This window comes from Rhinopithecus bieti, unplaced genomic scaffold (assembly GCF_001698545.2).
Source record: "Rhinopithecus bieti isolate Rb0 unplaced genomic scaffold, ASM169854v2 scaffold_2254, whole genome shotgun sequence".
In the NCBI taxonomy this organism is placed as follows: domain Eukaryota; kingdom Metazoa; phylum Chordata; class Mammalia; order Primates; family Cercopithecidae; genus Rhinopithecus; species Rhinopithecus bieti.
Genome location: NW_016803982.1, coordinates 3,388,163 through 3,405,685, shown reverse-complemented (window position 1 = coordinate 3,405,685; position 17,523 = coordinate 3,388,163). Strand labels below are relative to the sequence as shown.

Genomic DNA, 17,523 nt, shown 5'->3' with positions numbered 1-17,523 from the left:
TTTCATAAACGATTTGATGGTGCTCCCCTCAATGATAAAAATAACAATAAACTTTTATTGACACTTATAGAATGAAGCTCGACTGAGAATTGTAAAAACTCTTGAAGACTTTGATCTGGGCCCTACTGAAAAATGTGTGAGAGTCAACTCCGTTTCCAGCGGTCTGGCAGAAGAAGACCTAGAGACCCTTTTGCAATCCCGGGTCCTTCCTTCCAGCCTGATGCTACCAAAGGTGGAAAGTCCTGAAGAAATCCAGTGGGTGAGTAGCTAATGCTTTGCTTTAAGACTCAGGAGAGGCCGGGCGCGGTGGCTCACGCCTATAATCCCAGCACTTTGGGAGGCCGAGGCGGGCGGATCACGAGGTCAGGAGATCGAGACCATCCTGGCTAACACGGTGAAACCCCGTCTCTACTAAAAACACAAAAAATTAGCTGGGCGTGGTGGCGGGCACCTGTAGTCCCAGCTACTCGGGAGGCTGAGGCATGAGAATGGCGGGAACCCGGGAGGCGGGGCTTGCAGTGAGCCGAGATTGCGCCACTGCACTCCAGCCTGGGCCACAGAGTGAGACTCCGTCTCAAAAAGACTCAAGAGCAGCTAAGGAGGAGCAGCAAGAAGAAGGGATCTGGGTGCCACAGGCTTGGAAAATGCACGCACAGAGCAAAGAGGAAGTGATTTGAGAAAAAGCAGTAAGCGCAAGAATCTGTTTCTTCCACACAAGGAAAACTCGCCTTTGCCCAAATGCACTTTTGAAATGATGCTTCGCTTCCTAATTGGATGTGTGGTTTGGCCAGAACAACCTCCTCAGTAGTCCTCCTAGAGTAATCCCTGGAAACTAGGTTGCCCGAGAATCTCATCCCTTCCTCCACCTTGCCCGGCCCTAAGCCAAGGCCTCCACCTGGAAGAGCAGTGATGTAAGTGGCCCTTACTGAGATTAATCTGAAATCATCCCAGGCAGGGAGGGCACATTTGCTGCATATGAAAAAATGAACCCAAAGAAGGGGAGGAAAAGGTCACTCTTTAGGGCAACTGGAGGAATGAACAGGAAGCTTTTAACTAGTGGTTTTAATTAGCACTGATATTATTTCCTGAGCAGTTCTCTAGTGCATCCTTTTTAAATTGCTGACAGGTGTGTTTGTGTTTCATGACAGACTTTTCAGCCAATAAAAACCTGAAATGTAAAGTGGTTGGCATGTCAAATTACTTAAGAAAACTTTTGAAATGGGCCTAATTACACTATGATTGTTTTAATTGACAAAGGGTGGAGGGGCTAGATTTTATTTGAGGGTCGCTATTCTTCTGCAGATCTCCACTGAATAAAATAACATTTCACTGTGTCATTCTGGGGCAGAGAATGTGTCATTCTGGGGCCTGTGAGGTGTGAAAACTGGAAGCATTTGTGGTCGGGGCGCGTGGTCAGTGGTGGTTTCGTGGAAGCCACATCTAGTATTACTTCTGAGGCTGTGGCTGCCACCACAGCAATACCCTGAGTTGTCATAGCACCTATGAAACTGCTCACCTGCTGAATGCACCCAGTGTGTCAGGTCTGTGCTGCCCAGCGCCACGGCCACTATGACATGTGGCTTCTGAGCATTGAAACATGGCCAGCACAAATTGAGATGTGCTGGAAGTGCAAAATACACACTCGATTTTGAAGGCTCGGGACTCACCGAGAGGACAGAAAGAGAATGTAAACTATCTCCGTAATTTTTATATTGATTACACATTGAACTAACATTTGGGATCTGTTGGGTTGAATGCAAGACACTATTAAAATTAAATTCACCTGTTTCAGTTTACCCTCTTAATGTAGCTACAAGAAAATTTAAAATTACATATGTAGCTGCTGCTATACAGTTTCTTTTGGACAGCTCTGTGTTGGATCCTTCCCTAAGACACGTATTCAAGGACCGGTATTTGTTGACTAAGCTGGAGTTCTTCTCTCCAGGGTTACCCTCAGAAGCTGGGAGATACTAGTTACAGTATGTTAATATCCTGGAGGGCCCTGAGCCCATTCAGATATGTCTTAAGTTGATTGAAATGGACTCTGAAGTCACTGTTCCCTTTTGGTTTCATAGTTAATGCCTATTTATCACCGTTATTACCCTTAATTTCAGACGGGGGAGGGGGAGACCCAGCCAGCCTTCAGCTATGGCTTCTGTTCACTGTTTTAAATCCTTGGAAGTGAGACACATACAGAAATTTAAATAGGACTTCTAGTTAACAGAAGTCCTTTTGGCTGTTTATTTTTTCCTCTCCGTTTGTATTTATGTGAAGCATAAAACCCAGAGCCTGATGCACAACTGAAAGATGGGCTTACTTGTTTTCTTTTGTGTGAGAATCTCTTGCTCGCCTTTTGTCGCTAGTGTGGGTTCTTGTTTGACTGGCACGGCTTATTGGACTATAACAAGCGTAACCCTGCCTCCTTTGTCATGGGACAATTCTCCCACAAATCCCGAACAGTGTGCATTCTTCCAACACACTATTGGGTGTGCACTGGAATTGAAAGAATTGCTGAGCCCCGCTACTTCATCTCCTCCCCAATCTCTTTGTGATTTCTCCCCCTTCTTCTCCTCCCCCTACCCCAGTCCCCTCCACCTCACTGAAATGAACACTTTACCAGGCCGGAAACATTTAATCGTCTCCTTTTGAAAAAATTAATTGAAACTTCTCCACTAGTTACCTTTTGTGTTAGTACTTAATGCAATTTTTTAAGAAAGAGCGGGAGGAGGAGGAGGAGGAGGAGGATGGGCCAGAATATTTAATTTTAAATGCCCCTATTGGCTTAAAAACAAAAGGCATTAGTGGTGTTCTCACTAGGAACAGGGAATATATTGTAAAGCATTGACTTGGTTTTAAAGTCCATGATTTTTGTAGTTATAACTGTCATCACAAAGAATGGGGCAAGTCACTTCACAAGTTTTCTTTTTTTAATGAAAAAAAAATCCCTACTACATTTTTAACACCAAAACCACTAATACTGTGCTACCACTTTCTAGCATAAATGAGAAATGAATTATGTTTTATTTTCATCTACATCAAATACTATACATTTTATCCCCTTAAATTGTCGCCCTCTGCTCCTTCTTCCTATTTTGGTTGAGTTATTCCTTCCCTTGAAAAGTTACTAAGGAGGTGATGATGATGTCCTTTGAAGGGGGGGCAGTGGGAGCAACTGGGAATAATTCTGCATTACTGAAAGCTGTGATTTATTTTAGCCTAATTGTAAAGTTACTGCAAATTGCTCAAAAGCTTTTTAAAGATCCCAGTGATTAGATTTTTTAGGGGGGTGGTGCACCGGCAAGGAGGGGGCAGCTAGAAGGGGAAATAACACCTCTAATCCCGCTTCTGGTAAATAGGCTGCCAGCTTTTCAAATGAGTTTCCTTTCTATTAGTCAGAATATTATGCTAAGCCTTAAGCATTAGTTTTTTTATGTTGCCATAGCAGCCTTATTCCTGCAGGGTGGTGACCTGTGATGATTACAGTACAAAGCTTATAGGGTCTTGAAACCCCCTTTGAAGATGAAAAGTCTTTGATGGTTTATATTTATGCAAATCTCTTAGATATGATTTACCCAACTGAGACTGAATGGAGAGATGATTAAAATTCCCTTTTCCTTTGATATCTATTAATGGCTGAATATTTCTTAAATTTAAAATGGATATATATGTTTTCATCTTTATTTACAAAAATATCTTTATCATACCTGTATTTCTTTTCTATCTCCCCACATCTTATTAGATCTAGATAGGCATTATAGATTTACAATTTAGAGTGTGTTTTTCCCTCTTTTGAAGGGGGGGAGGAATCTGGGCAAGAGCTTTTGTATGTTTCCAGATGATAGATTTTGGAATTTGGGCTACCCCACTGGCAGCACAGAGCTAGCTGTGAACTGGTCTCATGGAAAAAATTGGCGAGCTTTGGTCTTCAAAGAATTAAACTTCCTTTTTAAGGTCTTCCTAGGTAAGCTAAAAAATTATGAAGAAAAACCTTCTGAACAAAGGGTAATGGTGCTATAATGAATAATATGGACTCCACGTAGAAGGCTGCTGAACATTTACACTGATGTCAGTGCTGGGCACGAAACAAAAGCAGAATGGCAGGTAGAGGAAGACTTCATTGTTTTAAGGGCCTACCATTTGCATTTAACGAAGCGAGGGCAAGAGGCCTTCAGTAAATACGTTTTCAGGGAAAGCGTTTATACTCTCTCCTTCCAGTTCTAACTCCTAGGCCTCAGGGTGCTCCTTTGGGAGAAAAAAATTGTAATCCTTGGGATTTTACTATTTAGTTTGGTGGGAACTTCATTACCTTTTTCTTTGGTCTTCTTCTTTTTTAAAAAAATTCTTTTGTGTGGACGAAAGGGGCTTGGATATTACTTCCTCAAGTCAAAGACTTAAATACTACTTCTGTGTCTACATTTCCGTGATTGTACATTTTTTCCCCACTAATCACCTATGACACTTCTGATTTTAGTTTGCAGACAAATTTTCATTCCACTTAAAAGGCCGAAAACTTGAACAACCAATGAATTTAATCCCTTTTGTGGAAACTGCAATGGGTTTGCTCAATTTTAAGGTAAGAAAGCCATAATATGGTTAATAAGTTAGCATTTTATTTATCACCTAAAGAGAACTTTTGCTTTCAATTTTAACATCTTCTTAAAATGTGTTTCTAGAAAGATTTATAAGCAAAGGAAACATTGAACACCATTTGTTATCTGTAATAGTCCGAAAACCAAGTTACCAGCATCTTAGAAAACAATGAAATCAGTTAAGTAGAAGAAAAAGCTTCCCAGTCCAAAATATTTAAATGAAGCATTTATATATTCCTAGTAACAATTTTAATTAATCACTGTAATTATATGCCTTGAATTATTGCATTTATAGACTAAATGTACATGAAAATTTATTTTGTCACCCTTATGAATTAACTTTGAAATGTTCTTTTCTATCAATTGTCTTTTCATTGGGAAATTTTCTGCCCTCTCTGTAGCAACATTATCAGTAATGGCTAGCAGAGAAGATTATTATTTGTAAGTTCATGCACACAAATAATTTGCAGTACATTTTTTCAATTTGCCACATTAGAACATCGAATATCTTCTAATATACATGCAGGAATATTAGCTGAGCCAAGTGTTTTCAACCGCTGTGTGGTTGCACTAAACTACCTGCCTTAACAAATTCAGAGCTAGCTCGTTTTTTCTCGTTTATCAGGGGGCATTTATATTATTTTCCAAAATATGCCTCTCATTCTACCTGACCTGCAAACATCAATCTAGCACCCACTTTCAGAGTTCCTAGACTCCCTCCCCCCACCCCAGCCCCTACAGAAGGCAGGAGCAAAGAAATAACTAAAAACAACAGAAAAAAACATAGTTGAACTATACTGGAGAGAGAATATGTGAGCGGCAACTTTGAGGCCTTGGGATGTGTGGAAGGGGGTCGAGTGCAAATGTTTGGGGAGCTGCGTCAAGACTTGTCCTGTGAGCTGCTTGTTTACACAACTAACCATAAATTCTTCCAGCCAGCCCCAGAATCCTGAGAATATAATCAAAAGCATAACCCTTAGATGCAACCAGATTCATCCAGTGATTTAATTTTTAAGCACTGCTTCGCTATTTTATTCCATAATGTACTTAGAAGCACTTAGAATGTCTGAAATTAATCAACAGTGTCTCCACCGGTTCCTCGTTTCTTTCCCACCCACATATATTAGCAGGTTATATCTCCACCTTTCAAGATTCATGGTTATGTCTATGACGAATGGTATTTGCCTTAACTTTCGTATATAAATGTCGAAGTTGCTTTATGAACACATCTTGGATGACTTGTTGCATTTTTATTTTCCCCTCTGGAGTTGCAGGTTTTTGTACTGTCTTTAATCCTGAGACCATGTGCTTGATCCTAATGCAAATAATTCAATTAGTTTGATTTTAAAATTCCTTCCTTCTCCCCTGTGGTTTTATGAGAGTCTCTTAAAGCAAAAACAAATTCTGGAAAGATATAAATAACTTATAGCGCAAGCAAAATGAGTTAACTCAAAGTTTCTCCAAAAATGAAATGAACTACAATTTGGACATTTTAACTATATTAATATAATCCATTAAACAAAGCAATTATATACAATATACTTATCTTGGATAATATTAAATACCTTTTGAAAGGGGTAAATTTGGGCTGCGTTTTTAGGACTGCCTTCAGCCAAACTGTGTTAAGAGTCAGGTCGTCCTGTTACTGAAAGGCACCGTGCCTCTTCCCTCTGACGCACGCGTTTCCGTGAGACTTGGTTCTGTTCTGCTCTTTTACAGGCAGTGTGTGAAGAAACCCTAAAGATCGGGCCTCAAGTAGGTCTCTTTCTAGATGCAGTCGTTTTTGGAGGAGAAGACTTTCGAGCCAGCATAGGTGTCAAAGACCTCTCTCTCTCTCTTTTTCTGTGTGTGTGTATACGTGTGTATATATTTTTTCTTTGCCCCTCAAGAATGGACATTTACATAACAATGTATATTTGCCAACCGTGACAATGGTTTTTCATGACAATGGAATGGACTCTACTTCCTGATAATTTAGAGGTCCTCATAGCTGCCCTCTTCTAGAACACTACATGATTACTTCTGTTCATTTACAGAAGACACGAGCAATAGAAAGCCTGCTGCAGCCCCAGGCATGCTCAAGAATATATGGCATCTCCTTTGCTCCTAATAAATATATTATGTGAACAGCCTCACCGTTGCTTCAGTATTTTGTTTTCACATCCATCCGTGGGCTGTCTAGATTTCTAATGCAAATTTAAGGCGATTTCACATTTGCCTTAATGAATTGTTTTCTGCAGAATATGCGGTATATAAATATTATTTTAAATGGATCTTAAATTTTTCTTACAGTATGTTTCCGAACTCTTAGTATTAAATGTGCTGATTTTCACTGATTCTCACCATCCCTCGTGCGCTGCACTTGAGGGGTCTGCGTGTGTGACTGGAGACCGTGAAGCATTTAGAAAAGAGGCCGAGGCCACAGAAACCAGCCCCAGTGACCTGAAGACAGGCACTTTCCCTGAGCAGGGAGTGGCATACTCCAAATATAAACAGGGACACTTCCCTCCCCTCAGGGTGAAAACACTGAATTTATTTGAATACGAGTCTTTCCAGGAGACTTGTGTATCCAGTGGTTCAGCGGGCTACAGAGGACATATTGACGCTTTCCAGCCCTCTCAAAACAAGTGCCCTGCCGTCTCCCCAAGTTCTGCATCCAGACAGACCCTGAAGCTGAAGCATTTGGCTCAGAACTTCAGTTTGGACAGGGCATGGCAGCCACAGCACACACAGTTCTGTGCTTGCTGTGAAACACGAACCATTGCCCTGCATAGCTGCTGGGCCACCTTTTTTGGTGCTGTCTTTGGACTGGCACTTTTCAAGCAATGATAAGAAGGAAAAAAATGTATCAGGAGTCCCTTGGGACCCTGACCCAGCCTCCCAGAATGGAGAAGGGGCCTTCTCTTAATGCAGGTAGAAGTAATTCTATTGAAAGATGCCTTGTCAGTTAAACAGACACATATGAGATTTAACTTGGCCTTCACGTATCCCTGTCTTCATTTATATTTGAATAATTATTTTGCAGAAGAGCAATTCCCAGGGAGGTATAGATATCTGTACAAACTGAGGTTTTATAATAAACATCTGGGTGCGGTTTCCAAAGTTAAAGCCTCCTTTTTCTGTTAACATCCCATTTTCAGGTGCGACAAGTAGTAAAGAAACCCTGGATATTCTCTACGCCCGGCAAAAGATTGTTGTCATAGCGAAAGCCTTTGGTCTCCAAGCCATAGATCTGGTGTACATTGACTTTCAAGATGGAGCTGGGCTTCTTAGACAGTCACGAGAAGGAGCTGCGATGGGCTTCACTGGTATGACTGCTGTCTTAGAAAGCAGTGTCTAAATTAGCAAGCATTCCAGAAAAATAGAAACTTGACCCGAAAACACTTCTAATCTCATCAGATATCTTATTCCGCTATTTGAAATATGAACAAGTCACACAGGGGAAGAACTTGCCACACACATTGTCATGGTTTTCTTTGGCCCTGCAAGTCAACAAGTCACTCATTTTATTTCCTCTTGATATTAGTTGCTTTTTTTTTCCTCTATCCTCTTAATCATTTTGTTGTGGTCTTGGCTGACCTGTAGGGAGGGATGAGGCTGTTAAAAGAGTGTTTTTGAGTGAACCACCATAAGAATTTTGGTTGATGGATAGAAGAAAAATCTCCTAGAATATCCAAAATTTAATTCATTTCTGAAAAAATGTTGGTGATATGATCTTTGGTTTTTGTTTTGTTTTGTTTTTTACTCATAACTAGTTGTTTGCTCTTCTGCCACTCCAAGCCCCTCCTCTCTCTCCCATCTCCCAGTAAGTGTCCGTATACCTGGCGACACCTACGGGCATAGGCTGGCACTAGGCTCAGCCGGCCCCTTGCAGTCCGGTCTGGGGCACAGGTGGCTATCTGTTGATTGGTGTGCCTGGTCACTCAGGTCCCCATGAGCCAGGGGAGCAACTGAAAATTGTGTTTTTACAACAGAGATCTATTTTTCGAAAAACCACAATAGGAGTCTACCCACAAACATCCACATGAAGTTGCACACACACAAACTGACGACCATGGGAAAAACACAGTGCGCTCCTTCACTCTTACCTGTTCTGTTGAAAGTTCTAAGAATATTAATATCAGAAAGGCACCCGAATAATAAGGAAAAGAGACGAGCATCCCAATATTTCCGTTATAACTGTTTTTGAATTGTATCTAGGTGGCGGTTACTGAAAGAAATGTTTCATAAAGCAGGCTTAAATGTAAAAAATACCTTAATGGGTGATGATTTAGTCCAAAATAAAATTGAATGACCTAAGAAGCTATTTTAGTGTTATATTTGAATTAAATAAAGCTCTGAGTTTGTTCTTGTGTTTTTTACACAAAGAGCTAAAATAAATGATCCCCCCAAATGTTTAAATAAGTGTGATCCCATATAGGGAAATATTCTTCAATTATCTGAACTATTAATAAACGAATTCTCCCTGCGTTTCATAGTGACTGAGGAAGAAAGGAGTCCTCTGCCACATCCATGTGATTGTGCTTGTTCCTGCCTCTTTCCAACGACTGGTTAGGATGTGACCCAAATGAAAAAGTTGGAGAAAAACTCCATGAAATTTATCTAATAGACCCTGATGTTGTTGGCCTGCAATGTATGGCACTGGCTGCCAGGCAGCCAGATGTTGCTCCAAAATGGGAACTAATTCAATAAAAAAGAGAAAGCACTGCATTGACACTGACCCCTCCACGATCACTCAGCAGAATCTGAGTTTCCTCTGCCTCCTCTGGGGTAAATGTCTGCCCCAGAACTTCTCCGGGAGCTGGAGAGTGTCTCCAAGATACAGGACTGAATTAACTTGGCCCCTAATTCAATCGCAGAAGACAGGCTATTTCAAATCAGGTTTAAATTTCTAGACTGTGCCCAACTCAGCACGAGGAGCTTATGGACCTGGCACTATTGTTTCTCCACGACGGGGAGTATTAAATCGCTAAAAAAAAGGGGGGAAGCGAGGATAATGGGAAGGCACAGAGGGCACAGTGCCCATTATATATTCAAGGGAACCAGGCCATAACTAGGGAGCCACACTTCGTAGGCAGTTTGCAATTTTTAGAGAGAAAGTCTTTGTTGTCCCAATTATATTTCTGCATACCAATAAGAGGTAATCAATCTGATAATAAGATAGGAGATTATTTGTAGTCGTTTTTAAAAATAAATGTTTTTTAATGAGTATTTTAGACCACTCAGGATCTGTTTGTCCTAGTTGTTTGGCATTTGATTGACATACCTTGGGCTTTGCACAAGGAGAAGGAAAAGAAGGAAAGAAAAAAAGGAAAGGAAAAGCAGGGAGGAGAGAGGGAGGGATGGAGGAAGGAGGACATGTCTCATCTGAAGCAGGTGGTTGAAAGGTTTAAAATCCAATGAAAGTATTGTGTTATCCATAACACTGGTAAGGAAGACTAAGTCTGTGCTATAAGGATTTCCTGTACTTTTAAAATGATATATATTTTAATGAGTTGTGGTTTTAAAAGTCAGCTGTAGTTTCTTTTCTGCAGTCATTTCCCAGAGTCACAGTCCATGTCGACTGATTTTAAATCAATGCATTGGCTGTATAAATGGCCATTAACTTTAGGAATTTTTTTATAAAAAAGAAACCAAAACTAAATCTTGGAATAAAGCTTTAACAGCTGACTTTGTCATTACAGTTACTCCAGTGCTACATGCTGAGAAGAAAGATTATAAATATGAAGCACTATAGGTTTTCTTCTTTTTTGCAGTCTATTGTAGAAGACAAAAATGACACCATCATACAGTTACCTAAAAGACTTGACAGGTATTGATTTAAAGCACGATATATCAAGCGGTACTGTAAAAAGGATTTCATGGTCATAAATTTTAATGTCTTCCAATTTTGCACCCTCTCAGTAACTTGTCAATAACAACTCTTCTGTATAAAATATTTGCCTGGTTCCCACATGGCATTAAAGTCTACTATACAGTTGTTGGAATATCTAAGATGTGACGAAAGAGAACTTCATATATGAGTGCCCACACATTTCTAAAACCTAACATGGATCTTAAATTAGCCTCATTGCCAAAATATAGGCACCGGAGGATGGAGAGCTAGCAGTGATTTCACAGTACTTTAAGTAGTTTGTGTTTTGCTCCTCAAATTATAGTGCATGTACCAAGAAGTTCCCATGAAATCTGGCTTTTTACACATTGGTGTAAATTATGTACATAAATTATGAAATTCAGGGCTAACAATTAGTAGGAAATGACTACCAGAACTGACATCCTTTATTAACAATATCCTAACAACTATTAGATTACTTAAATATAATCTCAATACCTACTACTGAAAAAAGTCCTCTTGTCATCCCTCATGTTATTCGTTCCCAGAAATTATTCCTCAGGTAATTTAAAGAATCTTTATTTATAAAAGTGTTTAACATTTTATTAGTATGCTGACAGAAAATAACGGAATAGCAATGTGAGGATGTTTTAATTATGCCAATGGAAAGAAAAGATATTATTCTATTTATCCACTTAAACTCTTGTACTTGAAACACTAAAAATATGTTTTTACAAGCATCATTCCTTTTTTCATTCTAACAGAATAATGACAAGTAATAGGAACTGACAGCAAGGATATAAAACATCAAGGATATAATTCGTACTGGCTAAATGTTAAAATAACTATTTCAGAAGCAAAGCAAATTGATGTACCAACAAATATATTTAGCAGAGTAAATGTTCATTAAGTGTACATTATTTTTAAAGAGCCAATTATGTTCATAACTTTATCACGTAGCACAATATAATCTCATCATGATTATAACATTAAATGATGTTGCATTTTATTAATGATCTGATTGGATTCCACACTTCCCTGATTGTTAAATTGTTTTTTTAACGACTGCATTATTCCACAAAATCCTATGGCTCTTACCTTTGTATGATGGTTTCATTTAAAATCTTTCAACTATAAAAAGAATCGTAAATCTTTTGGAAGGTATTTCTACAGAGATAAGATTTCTTCTGGGATATGTAAGGAGCTATAAAGAGGGAAATACCCAGTCTTGATTCTATAAGCCAAAAGGGAAAATCGGGGTATATTTTTGGACAGAGAAACTTTAAGTATCTATTTTAAATTTTAAATGGTGTAATCCAGAGGCTGCAGTGTTCAACTCTACCTTCTATTTTACCATACTGAATAAAATATTTTCATTCAAATCCAATTTTCTATTGGGGGTTAGAAATGACATATAAACTATGTTTGTCTAAAAGAAAAAAAATTAAATATACTATTGTAAGACTGTGTTTGATAATAATATAGTTGTAATGACTGCATCTGTAAGCTTTATGAAAACCAGCAGACCATTTCTAAGAGAAACCATGGAAAGAGGTATAATTCTACAAAGAAAGCAAAAGACACCTTATAAAATTTGAGAGAATTCTCATTTAATTTTTTCTACTTCAACTAAAAATAATCCCTCCAATTTGCAGACATTATCCTTTAAAGTCCCAGCCAAAGCAGTTATTCAACAAGCTGCCTAGTCAGCCCACCTGTAACTAAAAATAAGAGATTATCTGCCCTAAAGTGGCATTTCTATAGGATCGGAAACACAATTACTTCCATTGTTGTAGTTTTGCTTCTGTGGTATTCTGGAAAAGCCTGTCTGATTGCAGGTTTTGTTTTGTTTTGTTTTCTCAATAAAAAGTTTTAAATTAGTTATTTAACATACAGTCTATGAGGCCTTCAGGAACCTCACGCGATAGAAACATTTTGTTTGAACATCTGTTCGTTGTTTTGTGGTTCCGACGTTATTAATCTTCTTGTAGGTAAGCAGGTGATTCACCCTAACCAAATTGCCGTGGTCCAGGAGCAGTTTTCTCCTTCCCCTGAAAAAATTAAGTGGGCTGAAGAACTGATTGCTGCCTTTAAAGAACATCAACAATTAGGAAAGGTAAATGTTTTGTTAATGCCTTGGCTGAAAGTAGTGTTGAAAATATTGTCGGGAAGAATGAAACAAATATGTTGTGTGAATGGTTTAAGAAAACTCATTGTATCTGGGGAGGGGGGAAAGGGAGGGAACAACATTCACCAGTGAGAAAATTGCTTGAGGTAGATTTGCCCTGCCCATGTTCCTAAATATTTCACTAACTGGCTCTCAAGTCTCTCATTTTATTCTTTTCATAAAATATATTGGCAGCCTTAGAGAAAATAGAAGTCTGTTTAGTTTTTCTCTACAGACTTCTATGCAACATTCATATGAAAATAATCTTAGATCAAAGTGAGAACAAGTTGTAATGAAATAAACACAGTTTGACTAAATGGTTCTTGTGGAGGAAAGAAATAAATTTCAAGTTATTTTAATTTGGGGAGAAGAAAGTACAGAAATCTCCTCCGGTTTAGTCATTTGAGAGTGGGAGGTTGTATATGTGTTTGTACCAATTTCTGGACCTGAGATTTGGATGGAATGGAAAGCAAATTAACACTGGAGTACGGTTGTTCCTAATTTAGTGCATCATTGAGCCTCGCGTTTCCTGCTCTGTGGGTTTCTGCTATGTAAATATTGCAGTGGTAATGCACAATCTGTCTCCACTTTGTGCCAGTAACACTTAAATTAGGTGTCGCCTGAAGGAAGATTTTATGCTAGTTGCAGCATTGTCAGTTAATTATCTTAAAGGTTATTTGCAATAATACCGTTTGCCTCTTTTTAAGAGGATAGGAGGGAAAGTTACGTTTATAAATCTATCCTAGAGGTAATCTCTAAACTCAGCCTTGTGACTTCCAGGAGGAGTAAAGTTTTGATACCTACAATGCAGAATTACTTAGGAGAAAGAATATTGAAAATGTATTACAGTTCTGAATATTAAACATTCCCCCCTGCAAAAAAAAAGAAAGAAAAAAGAAAAGAAAGGAAAAAGAAAAACTGGTTTTCAGTGGTGAACCTGAACCTGTGACATCCATGTGAGACATGTCCCTTGCACTTTTCACTGGCGGCAAGGACACTTGAAAATCCCAGGACTTGCCAAAGTGGGTAACAATATTAAATGGGTCATTCCCTAAGGAAGTCCATGTTCAACCCATGCACACATGGGCACACACACACCAGCAGGCTCATCTTTGCACAAACTCACACTTAATATCCAAAAGCAGAATATGTTACATTGGAAATATCCAATTTGGACTTATACCAATTTCATGATAAATAGCATCCTTCCATTTCCCATCAACAGTGGCCATAAGAAAAGTAATGCATTTCATAGAAACAGTATTTTAAGTTGACCTTGTGTTTAATGTCCATTTTTGTGTCTTAACCCCAAATCAAGATTCCCATGAATAAATCTAGATATTCACCTAGAATGAAGAGCCATGGACTCCCATGCACACGTGCAAATAACTCCATCCACCCCCTTCTCTTGCATACCTGCCCACGCACACCCACACTGAATGCTCTGTACCTCTGCTATGAGCCTTGTGCCAGCTGAGGACATAAACACTTCCTGGTGAAATAGGAAACTGGGGCAGCATGTAAACCATTGAAAGGAGAGAGCAGAGTTCCACTCTGGACCAGCACTGTGTCTATGACCCATCCCAGCTGGGTTTCACACTGGGTAGCATCAAAGGAGGCCAGTTGGCATTGTAAGCAGACAGGGGTGTGGGAGAGGTTACCCTGAATTTCAGTAGCCAACAAACAGAAGTCAAACCAGAAACACATGTTTTTCTTAGCATTTACGTTTTTGAATGAGGAAAATGACCCTTTTCCATTGTATCTTGAAAAGTGTTGTCCCTTGGGAAAATGCTCCCAAAGTTGCCATCCCTTTTGATGATGGCAACTTAAATGTTCAATTCTGGACTTTTTTTAAAATAAGAAATGCCCTCTTGTTGGGGCATAAGCTCTCACAACAGTGTGGCAGGATGGCTTTTCTTAACACAGAACCATAGAAATTAGAGCAGAGGGGGCACTAACTATTAGGTAATTTCTTCCCTGCCCCATTTGTGGAGGTTTGTTTCCTACAGCAAATTCTCCTGGTGTTTTGTCCAGCAAGGTTGAAATGACTTAAGTAATGGGGCTTCCAGTAGGGACATATGGTTATTTTATCCAGTTAGCATGTTTCTTTCACTTTGCCTATAAACTGGCCGGTCATAGAAATTGGATCTGCAGGTAGGTGACTCTGGATCTTGAGGGGATCTTGGGGTTTAAATAATGTGGGTTCTGTTTGTAAAGATTTTGTGTAAATGGGTTGCACAATTGTATAAAGTGTTGCTTCCAACAAACATCTAGTCTGTTTTATGTCAAATGTGAATCACTGATGAACACATGAACCCTCAGATATTTTGTCCAAAGCGCAGATGACTCTCTCAAAGATAGGAAGCTGGTGGTTTGTGTCCCAGTGTGACAGTCATAAATTTCCAAAAGACCTTTTTCCTCCCTCTGATGAAAATTTCATTCAAGTAATGCTTTTATGTAGAAATGACCCAAGAAGGAAAAATTATGTATCTTTGCTTTTCTGTACTTCTTCCTGCTCTCATCTTAAATTATATCCTGCCCAAACACCAAAGGTATAGCTGAAGTTCACAGTTAGTGCTGAGCCATTTGTGTTCTCTATAGTAATAATCATTACTATTATTCAAACATGAAAGCTCCACCTTTTCTTCCTGTCCTCTCCAAATGGCAAAATTCATGGAACTACCTAGACCATGAGCAGATAAATTATTGGGGATCAGACTTTGGTATCACAGAATTTGGGGGATGTTTATTTTAATTAAAAGTCCTAAGGAAATAGTTTGATATCCTTAGTAGTATAATGTTGGTTGACAATCACTTCACATTAAAACAAATAACAATCAGCTCATATCATCTGTCCCTGTTTGGCAGGCAGTGATTCTTGTGGCTGCTTTGTTTCAGGAAACTGAAAGGTATTTTCAGGCTAAAAAATTTTGCCTGGCACAGTAGTCCAGTGACAGTAATCAGAGATAGGGCTAGAGACTGACACTGGGGATTCTACGTTATCTTATCTTATTAACATCTGCTGGAAAAAGTTTAGATATTCCAAGTAATCTCTGCTCCTGTGTTAATTCCCAGAAACTAAAATGTCTTTAATTTAGCCAACATCAGCTATAAGGTCTCCATCCACAATACTAATCAAACTGACTTTCTTCCATCCTTTCCGAAAAATGTATTTTGAGATACAACCTGCATACCATTAACTGTTTTAGTTTCAAATTATTTGGTAAAATGCTTTAGCCAGGATAAATCATTTCCAAATGATTTGTTTTAAATTTATGAAAGATTTTCTTAAAAGTTAATTTCATTTTATGTCTTTTTTATAATGTGATTCCATTAATATTGGAAAATTATTCATTCATGAATTTAATATGCTTATTAAGTAATATGATTTCAATAATTCTTTTTTATCAATAAAGAATTTTGTATAGTATAAAAATTGGATACTTGAAAGCATCTGAAGCAAATAATCATCTAATATTAATTGATATCAATAGAAATAATTTTATATAAACAAATACATATAGCATACATGTTTATACAACATATAAACATTCAAGTATGTATGATAACATATATTTCCTCAAATCTATATTAAGAACTTAGTGCTAAAGTTTTTAATCTTTCCATATTCATCACTTCTTAGGCAAAATGACAGCTAAAGGAAACAGTCAGTTGCTTTTTTAAAACAGTCACTAATCACAGGAAATCTTAATATAGGAATTTACCATTTCTTTCCAAATGGAGACTCTAACAGCAAAATGTGAAGGAATAGCACAACGTGTTATGTGTGTCAAATTTTTAAAGATACTTTGCTAGAATATTCATATTTTGAAGTATCTGGCTACAAATACGGCTTTGCTTCATTTTCAGTTTTCCGAACATTCTCTTTGATTCATATAATGGATGTACGTGCTTTGTTTGGTTTTGGAAGGATTTGTTTAGCTTTTTCAATATTTCTCCTTTGTTATAGCTTCACAAGTTGGCTAAAGCCTGAGGAAGGGGAAGTGTTCATCTTTAAATTCTAGGTTCAATTAACAATCACAAATGTCAAAAACAAGATCACTACCTGACCTAACAACTGTAAATATCACAGATAACCAACATTCTCATTTCACTCCGGAGAGAAAAACAGTGCAAGCTGATAAGTTCACATTAATAAGCACATCTTCTACTGGAATATAAACTGGAAACGTATCTCTTAATAAAGAAAGAAAAAGGAAAGTAAGAGTTTTCTTCCTTATGTAAGTCTCTTCATCTAGAAACTTTACAAACAGTAATACATCCCTCCTCCCAAAATATTAAAAGCAGATCATTTTCATAGGTGTCTGACTGCTGCTCGCACACCTTTCATTTCTGTTTCCAAATGCAGGGTTTTACAAAAGAAATACTGCTTGGTCCAGATGGCCTTCTAGAAGGCTCCCTGAGAGAACTCAGGAGAAGTTTCTCTAGCCAAAAATATTGTTTCCGCTTATTCAAGTGCCAGAAATCCCACTGCCACTCTTTCATGCAGATCGAATAAACCATCTAAAGATGTGGTTGCTGTCTTTGTCAACTGAAAGGGTTGATTCCCTTATTAGACGACAGTGTATCCTCCCACACCCATCCAGCCCACCACCCACAGCATTCCCTCTGGATTTACGAGCAGGAACACAGAAATCAGAGCCGAGAGGTTTATAGTGAAAATGAAAGATAAAGGGACATAACTCCATTTTTGAGATTCTTAGTAATTGCACTTTTCCCTTTATTTCCCTGTTCATTTAACGTTTTCAGAAAGATCGGCCATAATTTTGACTTTTAAAAGTCCAGTTCTTAAGAAAGCTGAGTCTGCCAATGATGACTTTAAGATTGGATGGATTAACACAAAATTGTGAAATTTTAAACATTTAAAACAAAGTAATGAAATGCTACAAAGTATTGAAATCATATCTTATTCC

The 17,523-nt window shown here is 38.3% G+C and overlaps 1 protein-coding gene across 6 annotated transcripts in view; it reads left to right on the top strand.

Annotated features, from left to right (window-relative positions):
• The window catches only part of CLYBL (citramalyl-CoA lyase), a 305,257-nt gene that overhangs the window by 270,356 nt on the left and 17,378 nt on the right, over nt 1-17,523 (top strand). For 4 of the 6 annotated variants that reach the window (XM_017861863.1, XM_017861866.1, XM_017861856.1 and 1 more), the window contains exons 3-7: nt 71-259; nt 4,472-4,573; nt 6,309-6,435; nt 7,730-7,897; nt 12,414-12,538. In XM_017861863.1, coding sequence (XP_017717352.1) covers nt 71-259; nt 4,472-4,573; nt 6,309-6,435; nt 7,730-7,897; nt 12,414-12,538 — 711 coding nt within the window. The remainder of the gene's footprint in view (nt 1-70; nt 260-4,471; nt 4,574-6,308; nt 6,436-7,729; nt 7,898-12,413; nt 12,539-17,523) is intronic. The other 2 variants (XM_017861876.1, XM_017861846.1) reach the window with 1 other exon arrangement.